General features: G+C 35.3%; 1 protein-coding gene across 1 annotated transcript in view; it reads right to left on the bottom strand.

Moving 5' to 3' along the window:
- Window positions 1–185: 185 nt before the first annotated feature.
- Window positions 186–19,749, bottom strand: part of pcnt (pericentrin) — a 174,690-nt gene continuing 155,126 nt past the window's right edge. The window contains exons 40-45 of the mRNA XM_039756353.1: window positions 17,452–17,646; window positions 15,046–15,219; window positions 8,833–9,028; window positions 7,923–8,145; window positions 5,978–6,128; window positions 186–590 (exon numbers count right to left, since the gene is read on the bottom strand). Coding sequence (XP_039612287.1) covers window positions 300–590; window positions 5,978–6,128; window positions 7,923–8,145; window positions 8,833–9,028; window positions 15,046–15,219; window positions 17,452–17,646 — 1,230 coding nt within the window. The 3' untranslated portion in view covers window positions 186–299. The remainder of the gene's footprint in view (window positions 591–5,977; window positions 6,129–7,922; window positions 8,146–8,832; window positions 9,029–15,045; window positions 15,220–17,451; window positions 17,647–19,749) is intronic.

The following is a 19,749-nucleotide window of genomic DNA, read 5'->3' as shown; positions in this document are numbered from 1 at the left end:
TATCAACTTCAGAACGTAATCTTTCTGTAAACTGTTCTCTTTCTCGCTCAAATCCTTGAGTAAGATTTAATTTCTGCACCTGCAATGTTTCTACGGACTTCTGGAGTTTAGCCACAAGCTCCTGTGCTTTTTTCAGTTCAAGCATGTTCTGCTGTGCCTCAGACTCCATTTGACGCTTGGCTTGGATTGCTTGTTGTTGAGTCTTTTCAATCATACAAACTAACTCTAGGGAGCGGTCCTTTTCTTGGTTTAGTTGCATTTTCAGATCGTGGATTAAGTTCTGTTCTTGACTCATTTGCTCAGCTCTCTGGACTTGCCTCTTCTTTGAGCTTCTGGTAATATTCTTGAGCCAAACGCTGTTGCTCACGTTTGACAGCATCACTAAGCTCATATGACCGAGTCTTCTCAATCTGAAGCAGTTGCTGGGCTTCCGCAAATTTATTCCTTTCTTGAGAGATTAGGGCTTCACAGCGAGATTGTTCAATCTGGAGTTCTTTGCGTAGGTTGCTACTAATGACACGCTCCTGTTCCAGAGCAGCACGCAGTTGAGTGTTCTGGATATTTCTGTCTTCCAGAGATGTTCTTAATACCTAAAAAGGAAAATACTGAAAGGTAAAATATGCCTTGGATTGAAGAAAACAGACTTGGTAACTCAGTATCCTCTCAACCCCCAGTTTAGTTTAGGTAAGCATTGAGGCTATGGGTTTTAATCCAAAAGAAATTTGTAATCAGCGCATCTTTCTTATTTTCAATCAGAGGTGGAAGAACCACTAAAAACACCTACTCTTTAAGCAGAAGTATCTTATATGGAAACTAAATAACAGGGCTGATTGGCATGATTCAGCAAAGGGTTTTTGACCTTGTTTAATGAGTATTTTTCTGGAAATACCCTGTGTGGTTAGCATAGGTAAACGTTCCTCAAAAAAATGCCCCATGATGCTTTGCAAGGCCATCACAGAGCTGTGGCATCAATGAACAGAATTTTAATGCATTCTTACAGTAACTTCTTTTTGGGGGGGATGGTGGTAGTTAGAACCAAAAACTGTTTCAGTTACTGTTTCTTCCACTCATGCCTGTTTCAACCCATCGCACTCTTCTGTGCATTTAAAAAAATAAACAAAAAACTTGCAGTATTAACAGTACTGGCAATTGATATATAACATACTGGCAACACAGCACCACATGGCTAATTTTGCATGCAAATTAGCCATGTGCTTAGCAAGAGTCTTAAAAAAGCCTTAAAGGGGCCATCACTCTTCCCCCTCCTCTCATCAGAGAACACAACATACTGTGAAATAATAAAACAAAAAAGATTTAATACTGTTTATAAGCCATTTCTATATTCTTGATGGAAGAAGAAAGAGTGAAGCATCTGCACAGATACATGGGAAACAAAAAAGATATTCCCGCTGTGTCAGAAGCCATGACTTCAAACAAAGGAACAAGCCAGCCCCATGCCACCGCTTTGGGGCATGGCTAATGTGTGCCCCAAAATGACCACAATCTCAACATAATGATATTTTATTTACTTATTTCTAATTTGTGGCCATCTGTTGTATTTTATTTGCGATATTGTTCTGTATGCATCTTTTGTTATTTGAAGCACAGTGGCTCAGTGGTTAGTACTGTTGGCACCATTATAATCCAGTCAAAACAAAATTAGTTCCTCCTTCCCCTTTGACTTCATTGCAAAGTTCACAAACATTTCTGTGATTTCACCAAACTAGAAGCGAAGAGGATTCAGTGGACCTTGTGCATCACTACTAACTGGTAAAAAGTAAAAATAACTAATATCTAATAATAAATTATTATTGTATTTTGTAAACTTTTTTATCATGTATGCTGCATTTAAACAGTTTTTATATGCAGGTAACATTATAGTCTTTAGAATGCAGTTTACACATCGTAATGAAGCTATTTAGTCTTATGTCCTTGATACTGAACAGCTCTTCTGAATGTGACCATACCATAATATAGTACAATATCTTATTTGTATATTTATTCATTTTTCGTTCATTCCTAAAAAGAATGTCAAAACCATTGCAATGTCTGAGCATGCACATTGTATCTTCTATTACACAGCAATTGAAGTAGTGAAAAGTTAAGCAAAATGACACCTTTTATTGGCTAACTAAAAAGATTACAATATGCAAGCTTTCGAGGGAACTCGGGCCCCTTGATTACATCTTGCCTTAAGAAGGGACCTGAGTTGCCTCCAAAGTTTGCATATTTTAATCTTTTTAGTTAGCCAATAAAAGGTGTCATTTTGCTTGACTTTTTGCTACCTTCATAATGGCTAACACGGTACAACACCCTAGTAACTACAGCAATTGAAGGAAAAACAAAGTCACCGTAGACCAGATTAAAGTCATACAACACACACTCAGTTCTTGGTCAATACACTGGACTATTATGCCATGATGTGTGGAGATGCATTATTCACTTACTTAGTCAAAGAAAACTGTAGGTCATTTCCTAAATTACATTGCGTATAGCTCATGTCTATGGCCAAAACAACTTTTGCAGTTTTATTTTTACTGGCCATTATGAACTCCAGATTTTGAACATGGACAATCAAATGTACTTTTTAATTTAGTGGAGAAGGAGCATGGGCTGATGGATCATTAATAAACATACAGTGGTGTGAAAAACTATTTGCCCCCTTCCTGATTTCTTATTCTTTTGCATGTTTGTCACACAAAATGTTTCTGATCATCAAACCAGTGATCATTTAACTGCGAGTCAGCAATCTTACTCCTACCATCACCTCTTCCTGTTAGATATGGTACATTATAATTTTAAGGACTACTTTTTTTTTTTTTTTTAAACTGGCATAAATAAATTATACCAAAAAGGTTTTTTAAAAAGCAAATTTGAAGCAAAGAGGGTAATAACTAGTTTTTTTTTTTAAGTCAATGAAAAATGCTTATGCCTAAAAAAAATTGTCCTATCAAAATAAGAGACTCTTTTGCATTGTTGACTTGAATCATCTTTAAATGAAATGCTGCCAATAAGGAATAACAGAAATCACTGCGCTGCTTTCAATCTTTGATGAACTAACGATTTATTGGGTGAAGAAAATGATCGACCTTGGCAGGATACACTTAATCAGTAGTGTGTGCGACCCATGATTTGTGAGTTTGAGTGCGTGTGTGTGGTTTTGTCAGTTTTACTATAAAAACAGTTAGACATCAGTTACAGTGGTGTGAAAAACTATTTGCCCCCTTCCTGATTTCTTATTCTTTTGCATGTTTGTCACACAAAATGTTTCTGATCATCAAACACATTTAACCATTAGTCAAATATAACACAAGTAAACACAAAATGCAGTTTTTAAATGATGGTTTTACTATTTAGGAGAAAAAATCCAAACCTACATGGCCCTGTGTGAAAAAGTAATTGCCCCCTTGTTAAAAAATAACCTAACTGTGGTGTATCACACTTGAGTTTAATTTCCGTAGCCACCCCCAGGCCGGATTACTGCCACACCTGTTTCAATCAAGAAATCACTTAAATAGGAGCTGCCTGACACAGAGAAGTAGACCAAAAGCACCTCAAAAGCTAGACATCATGCCAAGATCCAAAGAAATTCAGGAACAAATGAGAACAGAAGTAATTGAGATCTATCAGTCTGGTAAAGGTTATAAAGTCATTTCTAAAGCTTTGGGACTCCAGCGAACCACAGTAAGAGCCATTATCCACAAATGCCACAAATGGCAAAAACATGGAACAGTGGTGATCTTTCCCAGGAGTGGCCAGCCGACCAAAATTACCCCAAGAGCGCAGAGACGACTCATCCGAGAGGTCACAAAAAACCCCAGGACAACGTCTAAAGAACTGCAGGCCTCACTTGCCTCAATTAAGGTCAGTGTTCACGACTCCACCATAAGAAAAAGACTGGGCAAAAACGGCCTGCATGGCAGATTTCCAAGACGCAAACCACTGTTAAGCAAAAGAACATTAGGGCTCGTCTCAATTTTGCTAAGAAACATCTCAATGATTGCCAAGACTTTTGGGAAAATACCTTGTGGACTGATGAGACAAAAGTTGAACTTTTTGGAAGGCAAATGTCCCATTGCATCTGGCGTAAAAGGAACACAGCATTTCAGAAAAAGAACATCATACCAAAAATAAAATATGGTGGTGGTAGTGTGATGGTCTGGGGTTGTTTTGCTGCTTCAGGACCTGGAAGGCTTGCTGTGATAGATGGAACCATGAATTCTACTGTCTACCAAAAAATCCTGAAGGAGAATGTCCGGCCATCTGTTCGTCAACTCAAGCTGAAGCGATCTTGGGTGCTGCAACAGGACAATGACCCAAACAATGACCCAAAACACACCAGCAAATCCACCTCTGAATGGCTGAAGAAAAACAAAATGAAGACTTTGGAGTGGCCTAGTCAAAGTCCTGACCTGAATCCAATTGAGATGCTATGGCATGACCTTAAAAAGGTGGTTCATGCTAGAAAACCCTCAAATAAAGCTGAATTACAACAATTCTGCAAAGATGAGTGGGCCAAAATTCCTCCAGAGCGCTGTAAAAGACTCATTGCAAGTTATCGCAAACGCTTGATTGCAGTTATTGCTGCTAAGGGTGGCCCAACCAGTTATTAGGTTCAGGGGGCAATTACTTTTTCACACAGGGCCATGTAGGTTTGGATTTTTTTTTCTCCCTAAATAATAAAAACCATCATTTAAAAACTACATTTTGTGTTTACTTGTGTTATATTTGACTAATGGTTAAATGTGTTTGATGATCAGAAACATTTTGTGTGACAAACATGCAAAAGAATAAGAAATCAGGAAGGGGGCAAATAGTTTTTCACACCACTGTATTTTTAAAGAGGAAACCTACATGTATTTAAAAAAAATCCTTACATAATCTACTCATGTACAGTACACATATATATTATGTATAAACAGAGCATATACTGTTTGTATTAATATAGTATGTATTTCCATGATATTGAGGCTGGCAACCTTGGTACCAATGTTTTAGAATAAAACATTTGATGGTATTTTTGTTGCTACTGTTACAAGTTTTTCACAGATAAGTCCTTGAGTGAAACTGAAAACTGGAAAAAAAAAAAAAAAACTGAAAAACCTGGAGAAAAAAACAACAAAAAAAACAAAAAACAGGCCAATCCCAACTCTGTCCAAACACTTTAATAGTATTTGAGTATCCATCCAAGTCTTCATATTTCTAGAACTAATCTGTGCATGAAGAGTGCCTGCGAGAACTTTACATATTCTCCCATTTCTCAATGTGTTTTCTTCCACATCCCAAGACATACTCAGTATAAATGAATGTGTTTATATATGAGTGCAATCAGTGCACCATGTAATAGGTTGCTGCCCTTTCCATGGCTGTTCTTACTTTGGTCCTGAGGCTTGTGTGGTTTGTTCTCTCCTGCAGCAAAGCATTGGATCAAAAACATTTCAAAATATAATGAAGTGTTTGGGATTAAAATAACGGTGCATTTGCTGAAAAGGCTATCAGTTGTAGCATCACACAAGTGCGCATACAATTCCTGTCCTATAAATGAACTGTAATATTGCATATCACAAGATCAAAAGATCTTATTTTGGACACTACACAGTCCTATATATTTGGTGTAGTGTATGAAAATGTAAATTTTCCCTCCTTTGTTATTGAAGTGTGTAATAATGTACAATTTAGAGAAAAAAACTTGTATTATGTTAAGTCTCATTAGTATGCATGTCTAAGAATAAAATTGACAATGAAAAAGCATTAATTTACATGCAATTACTGTAACAGCAATAGTGTAAATTGTAATATATAGTTCAAGAGATGACAAACACCAAAAACCTGTAAAAAGTCTTGTACCTTGGGAAACATCAAGGCTACGTAAAAAAAAAATAAGAAAAGATGAACCACCAGCAAAATATCACCAACCTTTAAAATAAACCAGCGGTATCAATTCTTCACCAAATATATAAACAAACATTTATGCTACCTCTTGTGTATGCCCATCATGATCTTCTCTCTGTATGTTACGTAGTCTTTCCTGATCCAAGAGTTCGTGGAATTCTTTCACTTTCTTCTGTTCTTCTTCCAGATTTTTCTCAGCAGAATGCAAGTCTGTCTCCAAACATTCTGCTCTACTTCTAAACCAAGGACCACAAGATATCATTAAGCAAGTCTATACAAAGGTTATTATGTATGAAGTTAAGTCTTTTTAACTCTAATGTAGTAAAGTTAATTGCATTTACATAAAATCTTTAGCTTAATTAAAATAAAACATTTCCATTCAATTAGAAAATGTTATACAATATGTCCAAAAACAAACAGTGCTTTCTAATATTCATTAACGAGGTTGATTATTTTGTTGTGTTCAACAGGTTTGACTCAAACAGTATTAATAATCTCTTGTGGTGACACATTAAAGTCCATGGTGGGATGGTTTTAAAAAAAAAAACAGTGCGACTCAGGCTCCATGGGCGTGGGTGTTCATGCAGCTCTGGGATTCTTAATGGGGATTGGGGCTGATTGTGCTTGCACATGAGGGTGCTGTTGGTTCAAATAGCACTATCCACTCTCCTCAGGTCATAATTAGGGCACCTCGCTGATTGAGGTATAAAGGGAGCCTGAGCAGGATAGTGGATTAAGGTCAGTTTGGGAAAGAAAACCAAAGGCAAAGCTGTGAAGTGATGCCTAACATGGAAGGCAGGTGGTCGGTGACCCCCATTCTTTGACATAAAAGCACTACCTTTTTTTACACCTCACTTTTGCTGTGATGTGCATCTTTTCTGCTTGGCTCATCTCGGTTATGTTATTGATGGTTCAGGGTACAAGTGTGACAAGGATGCTAGAGCCTACCTGGATCATCACACCTCCACAATTCATCCATTAAAATTAATGGACTTGATATGGAGAAAGAAAAGTTAGCACCTGATGACCACAATGGACTGAGATGAACTGTTATGTTAACCATGCAAATATTAGGGGAAAAAATGGAAAAAAAATTAATTACATAGCATTAAAAAGTGGCTCTTCAATTAACACATACACCAAGAATTATACTTATTTAATTAAAGATATCTTCAAGAAAAAAAAAATCCTTGCCTGAGGATAACATAACATACCCATTCAAACATGGGCTTATGGAAATTATTTAAAGTAAAGTATTTTGATCAAATTCTGTTTTGTATTTATATTGTATGTAAAAAATCAAAGTTAAATTACTAATGATAAATGAAGAACTTTTCTAAATGGAAAAAAATGAAATTCTGACTTAGAATTTCAATTCATTAGAACCATGTCTGCAAACATTGGAAACAGAAACTAGTTTAATGAATTGGTATAGATCTACACTCTAAGATTGTTTTTCAATACTCTTATAACTACAACAACATTTATTTATATAGCACATTTCCATACAAAAAGTAGATTAAAGTGCTTTACATAATGAAGAATAGAAAAATAAAAGACGCAGTAAGAAAATAAAATAAGTCAACACTAATTAACATAGAATAAGAGTAAGGTCCAATGGCCAGGGGGGACAGAAAAAACAAAAAAAAAACTCCAGACAGCTGGAGAAAAAAATAAAATCTGTAAGGATTCCAGACCATTAGACTGCCCAGTCCCCTCTGGGCATTCTACCTAACATAAATGAAACAGTCCTCTTTGGATTTAGGGTTCGCACGGAAGGACTTGAATATTTATGTTGATTACTGCTCATTTTTAAGATTTTTGAGACTATTCTTGCTGAAGGCTATGCTATACAATGTAATATAGACTGACTAAGTAAACAATGAAAATCTAAGGTAACAAATGTTACAAAATCTCAATTCTGGAAGACAAGGGAAATGCTGGCTGTTTTTTATATTCATAGTTAATATCACAGGCATACTGTGGAATGAGAATAGCAAAACAGAAGAGGACCAGAGAGACAACTGCACCTGAGATTTTCAAGCTCCTTTTGCAGGTCATGCTCTTTCTTCAGTGATGTTTCTAATGTTTGGTTCACTGCAAGAAGCTCTCGTTTCAAGTCAGCAACTGCATCTTGTTCAGATCTCAGGTGAGACCGGAGTTCAGCTGATCTGTCCTGTTCACATTTTAATGAGTTTTGCAAGTCATTTACTATTGCCTGCTCCTGCTGTAGCTTGTACTTTAATAGTTCAGCTTAAAATAAAAAAAGAGAAAAATTTAAATTAAACTGATGAAAACAACACTCACTAAGTACAGCACAATGTTTATTAGGACAAACTAAAATTTCAATCTTTGGTCTAACAAAAATTTCTGTCAAAATATTAAAACAGCATTAAAATTAAATGTTACATAAGGATATGGATTTTAAAAGTGGATTCAATCTTACCGGACCCCACAAATTGTTAAAGCTGGATTTTTTGTTTGGTGGAAATATTTTCTTTAAAAAAAAAAAAAAACCACACCACCCACCATTTCCCACCTTAGTAATCATAGCTCATATGCACTTATCTGCTACTCATTATATACTATACAATGTTATTGTCTGGCTTAGTATTTTTTTCTTCATGTAATCTGGTAAGGAAATTAGTAATAAATAAGATATTTATATTAGCAGGTGATATTCGCTGGCTTTCGTCCTTAATTTACTCAATAAGAACTTAACCAGCACTGTATAATATGCCACTTATCATAAACCTAAAGAGATGCAACTGAAAATGTTACTCTGTGTTAAAAATTAGCCACAGATTACAATACAGATTTACAAAAATACAGATGCATACATTGCAATGTATAAAATACAATGCCGACATTGAACATTCTCAAATTGGTCACAACCCTTAAACAAAATCTGTCTGAAGAGTTTATAAAGGCAGCAATTACCTTGTCTGCGGAGCTGATGTTCTCTCTTGTTTCCTTGTTCTTCTGTGAGGCTTAAGCTGCTTTGGAGTTTCTGCAGTTTCTCTTGATTCTGAAGGTGAGAAATTCTTAACTCTGCCTGTAGATTCTGGATCTCCACCAACATACTTCTTCTGTCTGCAGCAAGAAGATTTCCCAGAGATGCATTCTGTTTGTCTTCCTTCATAGGGAAAAGAAAACAAATCAAAAAGGTGTTATGATTGAAAGCGTGTATGTCATGGACTTCACCAAGAAATGATGAGCAGAATGACCGAAATTGAGTTGTACATTTCATCTTCAGTTCAATGGCTATGCAGTATTATAATGTAAACCATAAATCATTAACTACAGGACTGTGTAACGTGCAACAATGTACCATGAAACTGAAGATACAAAGGTAGCTTAGCAAAGCAAGTTAAACATGTGAAATCTGATCCTCGTAATATCAGCTTACAAGCGTTTTTATATTAAGACAATACTGATTATGTTAGCTTGTGAAAAGAAAGATTATAAAGAATATTTTATAGGTTTAACAGTTAAGGGTAACACAGACATGAAACTACCTTACAAGGCTTCAAACATTGTCAACATACTGTATACCATCATTTAACCAGAGAATGATGATTGAATAAAAATTACTATTACATGTACAAATACATGTCCTATTAGAGCTTATGGTATATTTTAAGCTCACAGGTTAAAAAAAATAAGTAAAATAGGCGACTATATATACCTAACTTGTAGTGTTAAGCTCCTGGACTAGGAATAATAAAATAGGTATTATTCAAATTTTTTTTATTATTTAAAAATAAATGAAAGTAATTGTATTACCATACAATTGCTTAATTTAGGCTGAGGGATGGGGTCCCAGAGCCTTCATATCAGCTTCTGGCATAAGGCAAGCACCAGCTATTAATAAGCAGCAGCCTACAGGAGACAACAATGTTAAATTGCATCAAGGTTTTAAGTTGTGTAACATGCATGTGTTTGGGATATGGAAGATGCACACGCACACAGTAAGAATCAATTTAAAATTGATTTAAAAATTCAACGTTAGGACAATCTCTCATCCATAGTTTAACTTACCTAAATGGTTAAATTGCTTGAGCTAAACAGACTACTGTGCCTGCTGTAGTATGTCTAGTATCTTCTTTACTTTGATTTGAAACCTCATTTCTTTATACAGTACTACTTCTAAATCATATTATTTCTAATGTTGATATTCCATGTCTTGTTTTCCATATCACTTCTAAAACTGAACATGTCTTTATTGTCACCATGATGTCAGAATCCACTCTACCACTTAAATGGCACTGCATTCTACTTGAAAATCTCTTTCTAATGCATATAACCCTTGAAAAAAGTGGTCTGCTTGCCTCAACTCTTTCAGTACTTGAAAATCTGAAATACTTCCTCCACCCACAACAGGTAAAAAAAACTAGCTTGAATTTTATTGTCAAGGTCATAGCAAGTCCAGTTTTCTGAACTTGAATTTAAAACCCAAATTATTTCTGAGTGGCATTTGCACCTTTCCATTATCTGGGTACGTTTTATTCTTAAACACATACTGGTTGGGTTATAGGGCAAATCTAACTTTGCCTTAAATGAGTGTGGGTATATGTTTGTGAGTAGGCCTATGAGAGACTGCAAACTGCTCGGGGATCATTCCTGCTTTTGCAATTAATGTTGCCTGGGTAGGCTCTGATCCTCCCTTGACCCAGAATTGTTCAATCCAATTTCAGAATGCTATAAATATTAGGCGTTATGAATCACCTGGATAACTGAACATGCTTGGCGCCTCTTAAAACTTTGAGTCTTACAAAATCATCCTATTTTCCAGTGTTAACACTCAGAGTTGTACTGGCAAGGTTGCCTGACTTTGAATCATACATCTATGCTGCATTCAAAGCTTCATTTTATCATTTATGAAACATCACTAGCTTCAGATCTTAACTCCTTAGATCAGATAGTCAAATCCTTTATCATGTTTCTGTCAAGTCAGTATTGCTTTTTTATGATCTCCCAGGAATCAAAGTTACTATAGTTCTGCCTTTTTATATTTTTTTTATGTCTATTTCTGACATTCCTCGGAAATTCAATTTACTTTTGCCTTTTCTTCATCATGTAATTTTAGTTTTAATTTAATTTTTATTTCACAAAGACATGAATTATATATATATATATATATATATATATATATATATATATATATATATATATATATATATATATATATATATACATACACATACACACACACACGCATATTAGTTTTAGTTTTAATAAGAATGGTATGGTTAAAGTGCTACTATGGAGTTTAGTTTTATGTCACGAACAGACAGAACTGTACAGTAGTGGTCAAAAGTTTTGGCAGTGACACAAATGCTGTGTTTTGCAAAATGTGCAGCTTCAGCATGTTCATTTTTTTTCTTTTTTTTAATATATTTCTATGGTATACTGAAGAACAATTATAAACATTTCATAAATTTCAAAGGCTTTTATTGGCAAATGTATCACATTTTTGTAAAGAGTCAATATTTACAGTGTTGACACCTTCTTCCCCTACTTTTGGCCAATACTGTACACTTAATGGGTTTAGAGAAGAGTTTAATATTAGTGGAAGCTTACTACACTACACGGGTTTACCAACATTTTTGGTTTTGTCTAATAAAAACAAACATAATTAACACCAGATACTGAATATGAATAATTTTATACAATGTTATAATTGTTTTAATATTTTTTATGTCATTTGTGCTGAACAAATGTGCACTGATTGTTGGTACTTATACGCTTTTCCTTTTCTTGTCCAGAATGGGTTCAATTTGTGATGAAATTTAGTTGAATTTTAAGGTTTGAAGGTTTTTTCTCTTAATGTCTACAGCACACATGTTCTGCTCCGAGACAATGTGCTTACAATTAATGCCTTCAATATTGCATTCAAAAATCTCCCACACTGGGTGTTATTTCCAACCATTTCAGGCACATAAAAATTTAGACACAGACTTTTTCCACCTGTAGGCCTGGAAAGATATCAAAAAGTCAGAAGACAGATTTTACGGTGTTCTGACAGGTGTAATCATGAAAATCATGAGGGCTTAAGGCTCGTTTATACTTCACGGACAGAACAAGGACATGCCTGCATCATGGCTGCCACACATTTCCAGCGTTCATTTCATGCGTCCTCTGAGCAGGTCCTCAGAAATTAACGCGACATGTGTGCGAGTTGCAGTACCAGCAAAAAGTAGGGGGGCACAGTGTGCTAAAAAGTTGGAATGTGACATCAGAGTCTCTGGTTACTATCTACATGTGATAGAAAGCTGCTTTGTGGATCCTACGAGATCGGTGTGTGTGCTTCTATGTTTGATGAATGGTTCGATGTGGTGAAGCAAAATGCCGACATACAAATACATTCGTGGTGCTTTTATATTTAAACGTCACATATTTCCAATCGTAATGACACGATACATTTTAAAAGTCTCACATACCATCTTCTGTGCCGTCTTTTTTTCTATGGCTTCCTCCGGTCCTGACAGCAGTGGCAAACAGCAATAGATCGCCAGATTGAGCACATTAAATGTATGATATTCCTGCACATTTAGAATCCTTAGATTTATAATTGATATAACTTTCATGATGAAATGCATTAAAGTATGTACGTTACACTTTACAGATAAATGGGTAATTTTGTTTAAATAATGAATACAGTGATCCCTCCTCGATCGCAGAGGTTGCGTTCCACAACCCTCCGCGAAAGGCGGATACATTTATATTGTTATTTTTATATTGTCACGTTTGGGTCACAGATTTGCACAGAAACACAGGAGGTTGTAGAGACAGGGACTTTAAACCCCTGTAAACAAACATTTGTCTCTTTTTCAAAAGTTTAAGCTGTGTTCCATGACAAGACAGAGATGACAGTTCAATCTCACAATTAAAAGAATGCAAACATATCTTCCTCTTCAAAGGAGTGCATGTCAGGAGCTGAGAATGTCAGAGAGAAAGAGAGAGAGACAGAGAGAGAAAAGCAAACAATCAAAAATCAATAGATGCTTTTAAGTATGCGAAAACAGCCGCAAGGAAGGGAGCAATGTGAAGGTAGTCTTTCAGCATTTTTTAGTGGAGCGCCCATATCCTCTAGGCCAGTGTGCGAACAGCCCCTCTGTTCACACCCCCTCTGTCAGGAGCAGAGAATGTCAGTCAGAGAGAGAGAGAGAGAGAGAAAAGCAAACCATCAAAAATCAATACATGCTCTTACGAGCTTTTAAGCATGCGAAGCACCATTCGGGAAGCATATTGCATATCATTGAGAAGTTTTATTTAATACATAATACGTGCTCTGATTGGGTACCTTAGCCATCTGCCAATAGTGTCCCTTGTACTGGGCAAACCAACTGAGGAAGCATGTACCATAAATTAAAAGACCCACTGTTCGCAGAAATCCGCGAACCAGTGAAAAATCTGTGATATATATTTAGATATACTTACATATAAAATCCACGATGGAGTGAAGCTGCGAAAGTCGAAGCGTGATATAGCGAGGGATCACTGTACTGTTAATAATTACACACATGGGGGTGACACGGTGGCGGAGCGGTAGCACTGCTGTCTCGAAGGGAGTCACGTCACTGATATTCCCTGCCTGGAGTTTACATGTTTTCCTGCTGGGTTTCCTCACTGTGCTCCGGTTTCCTTCCAAAGATATGCAGATTTGGTTACACTAAAATGACGTTAGTGTATGTGAGTGCTTGTAGTCACCTTGTGATGAGTTAAGGCCCCATCCAGGGATTGTTTTTGCCTCGTGCCCAATGCTAGCTGAAATGGACACATCCCTGGATTGATTTAATCATTAAACATCCTTTTCTGAGATATTGCGTTAAGGTGTCATCGGAATTTAATGGTTGTAACAGGCAATTCACAACACAGAGGAGCCGAACCTGTTCTCACTGTGATAATATCTTGTATTGCCACCTGGTTGATTCCTCCAGATTCATGTAAATTACACGCGCAAGTATAAACAGTACAACGCTTGCGGAGCAGGAGTGTCCGCTGGAGCATGCGTCGCGTGAAGTATAACTCCGGCCTTAGGAAGAACAGGGCTCGAGGCCTGAATCAGAGCGCAGATCCTACCTATCTGTATTGAGGGAAACAAAGTAAAACAAGCATTTAATGTCAAGGCTAGCAGTAATGAGACTTGAATAGCCTATGCGCAAGAACATTAAACTCTTAATGAGCAAAGTAAGAGAACTGCATGGTCTGGAGGCTGCAACAGACCTTAACAGGCAAAACATGCAAAATGCTTGACAAAGATATGTATTTACAATATATTATTCCTAACATTAAAATACAGGGCAGCATAAACATCATGTTACAAAATATTATACTATATTCGGAAAGAAAAAAAAAAGTTTTTGACTGTTACGTTGTGCATAAATGTCCATACTAATCTACTCATTTAGGTGCTGGTAAATGGTCACTCCTGAGGACTTCAATGATTTGTAATGTTGGGCAATATACCATAGTGTCTTTCAGTGCAATATGACTCAATGAACTGCTGAATCTGTATGAAAGTTCATGCTAGAGATCATTCCAAACAAGCAGTATCTATTGGAACAAGTTCATATTTTTTAATTTAGAACATTTTCCTTATTTGTATAGAGTGTGGTTCAAGTTTTTTGAAGAAGTCATTTAACCTTCAGACTGAAAGGATTGAACAGTTTTCAAAATGTAAGCACTTGACAGATTTTCTGCTATCATATCAATCATCCCACTTCTCATCTAAAAAAATAAAATAACTTGCCAACAAGATACACTTAGAAGGTGTAGAATACGTTTACAAATGTCACTAAACAAGTAATCAAGAACTTGCACAACATCCTTCTTCTAAGAAGCATAAGGAAAATTCTTAGAAAGGAATAGCTTTTTTGGGAAAAGTTTTTTTGCTATTGCCAGAGGCCGACAAATGTTAAACCTCTAGTCTATTTTAAATATAAAATGTTTTAAAGTAAGAAAATGAGCCAGTAATTTGAGAGACTAAATAAACTTCAGTGTACTTCATTCAGATTTCATGAAATCCCAGGCTCAGGTGTACTTCACAACAGACAAGAGGCAGATGAAGCAGTGTTAGGTAGTATAAAGTATACTGCGTTTAAACTCTATTTAAAAAAAAATCTAAATCTAATAAATAATTATCTTTACCAGTTTGCTCATGATGCTTTCAAATTTCTCTAGTAGATGAGTAATATCTGTACAGCTGGAGCCCTGCAGAGTAGATTGAAGCTCAGCTCTAAACCATTCTCTTTCATTATTAAGAACACTGTGCACAGCTTGCAGAATTTCTCTTCTCCAGTCACTACTTTGATTTACAGACTCCTAACAAAATAGGAAAAAAATGCTATCATTTTGAATATTATCAACTGTATCCCAATATGTTAGACAGAATAGCTTCACTAACATTATACCAAACACCATACACACATTCCACAGATAATATGGCGCACATAAACCACTAGCAAATTTCTTTTCACCAAAATTTCAATTGATTTTCATTTAGTGACCTCCATTTTTACCTATGAATAAAGCAAACTAGCTTTGAGGCATACCAATGCATACTGTAGAAGTAATCAGTACTACAATGAAAACAAAAATGGCAGTGCTGATGCTTCTTTTTTATAGTGTGAACCTGCTTGGAATTTTGATGCCTCTTATATTTAAAGAACATTTGCCTGAGTCCCAGCAGGATTTTTTTTTTTCCCATCTGTGTTTTATCTTGCTGTGGCTGCCACAGAGGCAATTACCATAACAATAAAACGCATGTAAAAGCATACATGTAATGTTCACAATTGTTAAGCCGAGTATGAATATATTTGAATATTTACTTGTTTTTAATTTGAATATTCAAACCTTAATTTTTGGCTAATATGACAGCCCTAGTAGTTGGATTCATAAACCTTTGGTGCCCGATCAAAGATTGGGTACTTCAGTAGGGATTGATAAATTCCACTGAACTGGATACACAAGTAAGAAAATGTATACAAGGATGTAAAACCTCCAGCCATGTTTTTAACATCCATGTGGATAAATGCTTAGCTCCCATTCTTTTATTGCAGAAGTGCATAGAACTCTACAGTATTAAAAAGTGAATAATTTCACCACTAACTCAACTGACAGTTGACTCAACATAAATCATACACAAATCATGTATTTTTATTTCACAACCACTTCTACAATGGCATAAAAGAAGGAAAAATAAAAGCCTTTCTGCCTTAAAAGTTAAGCAGGATTTTCACAATTAATAAAGTTAAACCATGTGAGATTTTTTGAATAATATACAGTATATGTGCAATTCTGTTCTGAAATTCAACTCATGAAAGCACTTTTTGAGGTGAACCTGCAATTGTGACAGCGTCATTCTCTCTCTGGCTTCTTTTTATTATTGGTGTTCCTTTGAGAACCACCTGGTAATTCTTCACATAACACCAGTGGTACGCGTAGCACAGGTTAAGAACCATTGGGTCTAGTCTATAAAAGAGAAGAGTTTTTCTAACCTCTTTCCATTTTCTTCCTCTTATCTCTCTTTTGCTGTTGCACCACTGCTACAAGCAATTAGATATGCTTTCTGATTTAGCAATGAAAAGGTCAGTGGCAGTATATTTTTAATTTGGTTATTTTGTAGCAAAATTTTAATTGAACTTCCAACTGGGCTATACATACACAGAATTATCATATTCTTTATGTATTTGCAAAAACTGATCTCTCCTTTTCTCTGCTTTCTTTTACAGTTTATCTATTGTGATGTTTAGCACCAATACCACTTGATCAAAGTACAATACAGTCTGGTGGACTTTTAGCCTTAGAACACCTGTTGATTTTGTTTTTCTCTCAAACTTCATGTCTCTGGAGTTTGTTTTATATTTTTTATCGTCCCTGTCCATCAGACCTTATCATTGGCCTCATCTTTAAAGACCTAAAAAATGGTTCTGTATATTAGGAGTCTAATTTTCTATTAATTATATATTTCTAATTGACAATTCATTATTTATCTCTCTTATGTTAAGTGCATATTGATTTATTTTTGTATGTTATTTATGTATTATTATTCTTATCTAATTTTAATTTGTTTAAATTTTTTGTAACATCTTCCTTGACATCTTGTAAAGCACTTTGGGCTACATCCTGTGTATGAGAATGTGCCGTAGAAATAAGTATTATTGTTATGTGATGGTCTGTCACCAATAAAACCGTTTCCCCAAACATACTCAAAGCAGCATTGTACAGAGAATTGACCTAGGCTTTTTACATTTTACCTTTAGTTGACCACAAACAAACCAGAAGATTACAATGTATATTTTCAAAATAAACATTGTAATTTAAAATAATTTTTAAATTTGCAAGCCTGAAGAGTATAAATAGTATAAATTTAGCAAGTGAGAATGGGTAAACAGTAGTCAATGTAGGCTGTTTGTATTTAGGTGAAAAATGCAAAAATCAATATTTACATATACAAATTACCTTTTTTCTTTTACAAATTATGTAAGATGATACCTGCATTAGATTTAGGTGAATTTTAATTTTGAATTAATTTAAAAAGTTAAAAATACAAACCTTGTCACTGTGGTCAAGCATTTTGGATATCATTTCTTTTAAAGAAAGTAGAATTTCCTGCAAAGCTTGTTTCTCCACCTGCCAACTCTCCACATCACTGAGCTTTGTATTGATACTTGGTTTGGTACAGCAACCATACTTCTCAGAAAGACTAAGAACCAGACGAGCCTCATCATAGACCTTTTGTAAAAGGTTCTAAAAAAAATAAAAATTTAATTAACAAATTGCTTTTTAAATCTACCACATAAAATGGATCATATTATGTATTTACTGACTGATACAGGATCTACAATAAAAAAAAACATTTTATGACTATATTATACATTTCACAAATTTGCAAAAGAGACAAACAAAACTCGACGATAAAAAATGTCAGTTAAATATATCAGATAGGAGACACATACAATGATATTTGAGAAGTGAAATGAAGTTTAATGGATTTACAGAAAGTAAATATGATATATTTAACTGACATTTTTTATCATAACAACCAACGATTTATACAGGAAAATAATGACTATTAACAAGGTTGCCCAAACTTTTGCATCCCACTGTATATACATATAAACATAAAACAAAACAAAAAGAAATCTGCAGGTCTGAAAGTGGACTGGTAGGCATCATGATAGCATGGCAACAGGAGGAGTTAATGAAATCAACGCAGGGTCTGACTACTGTGGGAGACGATTAAATTCTAGGATGCTTCCCTCCTCCATGTGTCATTAAAGCACCCTTAATACATCATTAAAATACAAATAAACAAGATTTCGGATTTACAACAAATATACCTGACAGCACATGGGCAACAGATTAAAAAATCAAAACTTCATCCTGCAAACTTAATGCTGCAAGATCACACTACAACAAGCCAATCGTAGGTTGTATCATTCTAATGTGTATGCTGGCACCAGTACTTTTTACTTTTCATTTGCTTTTGCAAAATTTTTTGCAAGTTATTATGTAATTTTATTTGCTCTGTTGAATGAGTTTCTAACGGATACATCCAAATCCAAAAAAAAAAATCTGATTGAAGGTTTTATGATATTGAGGAGATTGTTGCAGTGGGAAACTCTCACCAGGTCCACACTAGTATGATGCCAACATGAGAAAAGCATGCCTGGAATCTGATTCTTTTGTGAGCAACCTTATAAATCATGCCTAGACTACAGATTTCACACCAAAGGACAGCTATAGACATTTGAAAGACTTGGATAATATTCAATCTATAGCAGCTTCCACATATATAAAATGTTAAATAACTTAAGCTAAATACACAATTTGCCACCTAGAGCTTAAAGACAAGGGCTATCCACTAATGAATTTGGGCTACAGGGATCAGGAATGGGTTGTAACCCGGTCAACAGTTGCTTCTTGCCTTTCTTTCAGTGTTGCCAGGACAGGATAAATTAGACTTAACATTTAATTTATACAGATGACGATTTAGTAGTATTTTTTGGGTTTTCTCTTGTTTAATGACAATTCCACCACCTAGGGAACAACTCTAACATTAGCTTTGTATTGTTCAAAATCTTTCAGCATAGTGACTTGCACATTCAATGTAATTTTATTATTGTCAACTAAATAAAATGTATGGTTATTATAAGTAAAACAGGTAACACTGTGGTGCAGTTGTTAGCTCGGCATCCATATACGGTCATGCAAAAGAAAGAGTAAGTACACCCCATGAAATACTTTTACTTTAACAGATGTGGATATATCAATATATGAACCTTGTCACTACACTGGTTACCTGTGTGTTTCAGAATTGACTTTAAAATTCTGCTTATGGTTTATAAAGCCTTAAATAATCTCGCTCCATCTTATATATCGGAATGTCTGACACCCTATGTTCCAAATCGTAACCTTAGATCCTCAAATGAGTGTCTCCTTACAATTCCAAAAGCTAAACTTAAAAGATGTGGTGAGGCGGCCTTCTGCTCTTATGCACATAAATTTTGGAATAGCCTGCCAATAGGAATTCACCAGGCTAATACAGTAGAGCACTTTAAAACACTGCTGAAAACATATTACTTTAACATGGCCTTCTCATAACTTCACATTAACTTAATCCTGATACTCTGTATGTTCAATTCATCATAATAACTATTCATAGTGGCTCTAAAATCCGTACTGACCCCTACTCTCTCTTCTGTTTCTTTTTACGGTTTCTTTGTGGTGGCGGCCAGCGCCACCACCACCTACTCAAAGAATCATGATGCTCCAACATTGATGGACTAAAAGCCATAAGTCTACGTGACCATCATCATCAAGTCCTTCCGTGAGATCCCTAAATACAAA

This window comes from Polypterus senegalus, chromosome 6 (genome assembly GCF_016835505.1).
Source record: "Polypterus senegalus isolate Bchr_013 chromosome 6, ASM1683550v1, whole genome shotgun sequence".
NCBI lineage: Eukaryota > Metazoa > Chordata > Cladistia > Polypteriformes > Polypteridae > Polypterus > Polypterus senegalus.
Note: the sequence above shows the minus strand (reverse complement) of the source record. Positions and strands in the feature narration are given on the sequence as shown.